Source organism: Lepisosteus platostomus, chromosome 2 (assembly GCF_059453375.1).
Source record: "Lepisosteus platostomus isolate fLepPlt1 chromosome 2, fLepPlt1.hap1, whole genome shotgun sequence".
Taxonomy (NCBI): Eukaryota; Metazoa; Chordata; class Actinopteri; order Semionotiformes; family Lepisosteidae; genus Lepisosteus; species Lepisosteus platostomus.
Genome location: NC_142612.1, coordinates 71,518,262 through 71,525,160, shown reverse-complemented (window position 1 = coordinate 71,525,160; position 6,899 = coordinate 71,518,262). Strand labels below are relative to the sequence as shown.

General features: G+C 37.7%; 1 protein-coding gene across 1 annotated transcript; it reads left to right on the top strand.

Moving 5' to 3' along the window:
- Positions 1-212: 212 nt before the first annotated feature.
- Positions 213-6,550, top strand: LOC148677009 (claudin-1-like). Its single transcript, XM_088616684.1, has 4 exons — positions 213-688; positions 2,834-2,998; positions 3,809-3,893; positions 4,603-6,550. Exons 1-4 carry the CDS (start codon positions 466-468, stop codon positions 4,763-4,765), a joined length of 636 nt encoding a protein of 211 aa, XP_088472810.1. The 5' UTR covers positions 213-465; the 3' UTR covers positions 4,766-6,550.
- Positions 6,551-6,899: the final 349 nt, after the last annotated feature.

The window sequence follows — 6,899 nt, the reverse complement described above, 5'->3', positions numbered from 1 at the left end:
CACTTCTGAATTTTCTTTTTTTATTCTTTAACCACTTTTTAACAGATGTATTTTGAATTAAAAGGTGAGTAAAGTGGACGTTCAGGGCTACAGTACAGTAGGTGCAAAGTACTGTACCAGTTTGTAGTTGACTTTATCAAGTTCCTGTGTTGCGGCGCGGAGACCAGCAGAGGGGGCTACCGAGCGCTCTCTCCGAATTTAAAGTTCGGGTTCGAGGTGGAGCGAGCTCATTCGGGTGAATTCGACAGAGATTGCAACAAGTTCCAGGCTCCTGCGGGATGTCTTCTTGATCAAGAGTTTGATTTATCTCCACAGCAACTTGAGCTTCAAGAAGCGGTCTGAATTTTCGTAGCAAGAGCTTCATTAGCGGACTTACTGTCTTATAGTAACTTTTTTTTTTCCTAAAGAAGAAAATCCTTTAAAAAAATATTATCATTATTATTTGGACAGCACAGTTATTTAGAAATGGCAAACGCAGGGATACAGCTACTTGGGTATGCCCTGGCTTTTATAGGCTTTATTGCTCTGATAGCATCCACTGCCATGCCTGAGTGGAAGGCATCGTCGTACGCCGGAGATAACATTGTGACGGCGCAAGCCATCTACGAGGGGCTGTGGATGTCGTGCGTGTCTCAGAGCACCGGGCAAGTTCAGTGCAAAGTATTCGACTCGCTTCTGCAGCTGCCGTGTAAGTATTGAAAAGAGCAACGACAAAGCGAGCGGGATCAGCTGAGCACTTTAGCAGTACCTGAAAGAATGAGCGAAATATATCGGGACTAGATAACGAGGGTTAGGGTCAGAATTTCTGGAAAAAAATCAGAGAAGAGTTAGAAGTACGAATAACTCGTTTCATAAATTAAGATTGTGCTAGGGATCGTATTCTAGGTTTCTGTAGTTTAAAAAATAATTTAACAATGAGAGAAACGGTTAATTATTGGCTTTCCTTGAGTTTTAATTTTCTATCCTCGTATCAAATGCCCCTAAATTACCTTTAAATACATATTTTATCAGGTTTTCATTATTTTAAATATTAAGCAGCTCTTTGCTAAATGCAAGCATGCAAACGTTTTATGCAAAACCAACCGCTGTCTGATCTTATATAATAAACATAAAGGAAAGCACTTCAACCTAAAAAAAACTTTATTTGTATGGAATGCAAACGTTTAAGCCTGTTGTGCGATGTTGTGAAAATATTTGAACTGCTGAATTGATTTAGACAATTCAATTTAAGACATACTAACATAAGAGTGTAATGATTTTAAACGAGCCCTTGTAATAATAAATTATATACATTCATTATCACAAAGGCGCTTATTCTCTTAAGTGTTAGGGGCATATGGCCCATATCCTGTAAGCACAATGCGCAACGGTACGCCAATTCAGTGCAAAACGCACACTTAAGGACAGAGACAGCAATTAACTTGCATAGAGTATATTTAGATAGTGGGAGGAAACGGATCACCCGGAGAACCCTCACACCACCATGGAGAGATCGCACAAATTTCAACGCAGAAAACGCTCCAATCCGTAAAACAATCCACGATCCAAGAGCTGTGAATTAGCTCTAGTCTAATCTACTTATATTATCAAAATCTCGTTTTTAAATTAAAGCTTGGTTTATGTTTGTAACCGAAAAAAAAAGAACAGGAATTATATCGTGTACAGGGATCTACATTAACATGCAAGAATAAAAACATTTCTGTAATGAATATACAGCTATTCTTCTGCCCTGTGCATTAATTTATCAGTTCATTCACTCGAGAAAAACGACAATAGAAAGCCACTTTCCGTTGACTGACAGCACGAAATGAACTGTCATGAAAAACATCAACCAAGCACATATGTCCTTGCATGCACACGAAAAATGATAGTTGTGTTTGAAAGCAATAAATAAAGCTAGTCACCCTAGTAATTATGCGAAGCAAATTTAAAGAATGTCTTAATTATACTTTGTTAGTCAGTTTTGTCTGTTCCATAAGGTGCTATACCTTCAGGTTACTGCCATAAAAGAGTGGTTAGTGGTTAATATCATTTACAATACTTGGAATACCTGTGAAATACAAAATATTCTATTAATTCTGTCTTTATGTACTCGTTGAATGATACAGCAGATCATTTATTTCACTGCTTTTTGTGGTCTTTTGTGGGTGTTCATTGAGGGTTACCCCACCCCAGTGCATGTGTCCACATATTTGGAGTTAGTCTTGTATCAGTGTGGACCTTAAAACCCAGCTGTACAGGTAACACCCTCCTCTACACCACTGATCTCTGTCTCGCTTTTCTTCCATTCAAGTCAGAACAGGAGTCTCAAGATTGATGGGGTTTCTGGGGGAGGGCTGTGTGCCGTCTTTTTTTCTTGCTTGACGCTCACACAAAGAAGCCCACATAAATAATGCAACATTTGACAGGGAAACTTTCGGAACTCCACCAATACCTCCTGTTTTTAAAACCATTGCTAAGACAGGAATCTAAAGCACCGATACATTGCACTTATAGGAAACAAGAAATCAAGAAAACCAATAAACAGAGGGATGAATGTTTTTTTTTATTTCCCTTAATTTGTGAAGCAGCATAAGACATCATAATGAATCTAGTTCCAATTGCCCCTTGGTTCTAGAGACGCCCCCTTCTGACACAGATTAAAAGACATGAAGTAGAGGTGCCCCCACAGTACGGAGTAGAGCTGCATCAGTTTTGAATAAGAAGGCTAGAAAACATGGACGTCAGGGAGTATCTGGTAGTTTCGGGCACTTCAGAGTTCAGACAATCTCCCTTTCTATCCCTGCCTCCCAGCAGCCGTGATGTAATAGCATGATTGTAACGTGTTTTGCAGCCTCTGTCCAGGCCACACGGGCGTTGATGATTGCTGGTATTCTCTTGTCTGCGGTCGCCATGTTGATAGCCTCGCTGGGGATGAAGTGCACCACCTGCTTTGCCGACGACAAGCAGAAGAAGAGCCGTATTGCTGTCATAGGAGGATCCATCTTCATTCTCGCAGGTGGGAGACCGCTTGCTTTCTTCAGATTTCAGTTTGAGTTGACAATCGTGGCCGTTCTCCTCATGAAGATCTAATCCATGCTGACGCTATGATGATGGCAGTTGCAAGTACTTTAAAAACCGAGTCGCACTTAAGAGTATCAACACTTGCCGTTCACCCGGACCTACAGGTCTAATTTTACTTATCTGACACACGCGCGTTAACGATTACATGTAATGATGGGCTTCAGAAAATTGCTGTTTCACGGGGAAAACTCACCAGCCACAATTACAGTGAGTAAGACAAGGAATTAAGTGGGATCCTGTTTGTAATGTCATCTGTACAGAGTGTGTGAGGCGTGTGTTATCCTGTCTGATAGTGTGATTATAATAAATGGAAAAAATACCATGGTCACGGAATTATGGCAACAAGAATGTGATATCTTAGACTATGAAATGATTACATTTATGTAATAGTTACTGTATCTGTAAATAGTAGGTATATGCAATTTACAAAAATCAAAGTGGCATGCTGTTTCACAAATGAAATGTTGCTGACCTGGGCAACAGTGTCTCATCGGAGGTGAATTTTAAGAGAGGCAGGTAGCAACATGATTGAGACAACTAATGAAACAAAAATAAACCCAGAACAGCTTTACATAGTAGTGACTGAAAAGGATTTGCATTTACATGTCATCAGCTCTTATGTGTATCGGTATAATACCTTATTCATTGAAAATAATTATATTTTCTTTCTACTGCTCTAATGATGTAGTATACAACACAATACAGCAGGATTAATACATATGGTCTTTTTCCATTCTTTCTGCAGGTCTATGTGCTCTTGTGGCAACATCTTGGTATGCTAATAGAATTGCACAGGACTTCTACAACCCTTTCACTCCTACCAACAGCAGGTACGGTATAAAATGAGGGATAAGTGTGTGGTTCTGCAACAGGGGATTCCTTTAGACCTAGATCCGAGTCTTATCATTTTCTTATTAACCTAAGGCATTGAATTTGTCCCGGTTACCAAACCGGTTTCCTTTAAACCAACAAATTGGTAGCCTCAGGGTCTAAAAATAATTGATATGGGACAGCTACAAAATGTACTTTACCAGTTATTCCTCCCTAGTTTAAAACAGTTTTAATAAAAAAAAGATAAACAATAGTTTTCTAATAACAATTTACCAACAGAATATCTACTATACTTAAATTTAAATCTACAAATATACTATATAATGTTTTTTTTAATTCATTACTTAGCTAATGCTATTTTCCATACCATTCCATTTTTGATCATAGAACGTTATGTTATACAGTAACTGACAGAACATTCAGCCTTGTTCATTGATCATTACTATTGCTTTGGATCTTTAAGTTAAAAAAATATTTGCTTGTATTATATATTGTTATTGTTGTTATATATATTTGAGTGTTCATACAAAGCAGTTAGTAGTCTAAATACAATGTACAGTATTAAACAGTATATGTTGTCTGACTTAGAAAAGGGTATAAATAGTAAGTAAGACTGTAAGTCATCAAAATGTTTTCAGCTTCACTGTGAAGAATGCTGTTGGATTACGTTGGAGAAAAAAGCTACAATGCAGTGTATTCTGATTTCAGGTACGAATTTGGCAAAGCCGTGTTTATAGGCTGGGGTGCTGCCGCCCTCTGCATCTTGGGAGGGGCTTTCCTCTGCTGCTCGTGCTCAGGGAGGGGCGCAGGACAGACCCCAAATTACCCCAAATCTCGGACCGCGGCCTCAGGAGGCAGGGATTATGTGTAGAGGCCAGACCAACTCAGTGTGGGTCTGCCTCAGGACACAGGCACATCTGAGCAGCTCAGCCTTCAGCCCCTGGGACATGATCCCTACTGCAAATCCAGGAGCACTGTACACATCTAAAGGGAACCTTTTTTTTAAGTCTTTCATAACTGTACACATGAACTCATGTACAATGTCAATATAGGATAGATTTTTTATATTAACTTTAAATGGGGTAGTCAGCAAATTATCCCTTTTACCAAAGCTGACTTAGTAAAAAAAACTACACTGCTGTTATATATATATAATTTATGTAGAAATATATATTATATATATACATATATAATATATGAAACATACATGTAAAATGTAACATGTGGTGAGTATTGCTTTACATTATCTTTCCTTGGAACAGGAGTGACCAGCCCTGGTCCTAGAGAGCTGTAGTCCAAGCAAATCACCTGCTTAAAACAAAATTGTTCCACGTGTTGGAAAATTTATGATTTAAGGGTGATGCTTAAATTTAGTGGTTTGTGGCTATCCAGGATCAGGGTGGGGCACCCCTGCAATACATTGTAACTTTAATTCTTATCTGGAACTAAAGGTCCTGACATTTCAATTGCTTCACTCAAAATCTCCTCTTGAAACCAAAGAGATGACTTTACAAGACAAAATATTTTAAACTGGACTGTTTCACTTATTTTAGAATAGAAGCTCTTTCTGTTTTGCTTTGACACGTGCAAGGTACAATATACTGTAAATGGATAACTAATGATGCAACAACTTTCTTTCTTTCTCCATAAATAACTAACCTCTCACAAATATTTCAGAGATGCACAAGAACATGATTAGCCAATTAAAAAGAATGACATTCTATGTAGCGCAAATTTATAGAGTTCTGATAAATTCAGTATTAGAAATCAAATGTTGATGAACAAAGATTAAATGTTAGGGAACAAATTCCTTTATGACTTGGTTATGTTGATGTTCAAGACATAGGTAGTGGACTGAATGTATTAAAAACAGGTTGAATACACTGTAAAAATGTCCATTATTTATTGTGTTTCTTATGGTCAGTTTATTGGTTCATGAAAAGTAAATGTTTTAAAGTACAATAAAAACACCCAAACTATTAATCTACAACATTTCTTAATCACATCCTGGGTTTAAATAATTTATAAAATTTTGTCAAATGTCATACCTTAACATTAGAATGTTTTTTTTTACTGTCTGTTGAAACTACAGACGTGATTCAGATTTTTCCCTTCAAGCACAGACTTGGGTTAAATTAACAGCCTTGCTAGTGTGAAACTGTAATTTAAAGCACATAAATTACAGACAATGGGCTGTTTTTAATCTCGGTCATGAGTCATCTGATTTTTGCTATAAATCTCAGCTCTGTTTTCCTGTGTTGTTGTTCTTGTATGTAAGTGAATGCATAGGGATGAAAGAAATCACCCATTTTATTCACTCAATAACATTTCATATTTAATGTATGTAAATAATGACATTCCATGTAAACTTGCAGGCTATATTATAAAAATGTCATGCATTGTTAAGCCATTGGTGTGCATGTACTGTACTGTATGAGAATGAATCCATATGCTTCCCTGTGTGAATGACAAAAGCTGCGTAATTCTGGTTTTGTACTTTAGACTTGCTAAGCTGAGGCAGCACTTAAAACTGTTCTCGTGTATGTCGGTCTTGTACAGCATCTTTGGTTTTTACTCTGAAGTTTGAGAAAACTGGAAACGAAAAAAAAGTGCAGATTTTTTTATTTGACTTTTTAAATAAACACAAAACACTGCATTTGCATGATTTCTTTGTATCTTTTTCTTAAAACCATTTGGTTTCATTGTATGCCAGGTACAAATGTCACTGTGAAATAAAAGTGACAGAAAGCACATTTCTCCCTGTGTACATAAGCTTTGGCATTCTTGCTGTGCACATTCTTGGGTGCTTCAAGTTAGAGGCCTTAGGGCATGTCATATTGGGGGGGGGAGGGGGGGCAAGTAAAGAGGCTTGATAGGGGGGAGTTTTCTGACTTAGAGGTGTTTAGTCAATCCCACAGAGGGTAGTTCTGCACCACTAATCAGATCTTTCATGATATGCCTGCATTTCGGAAATGAAAAGCATTATCTTGATCTAACATGCCTAG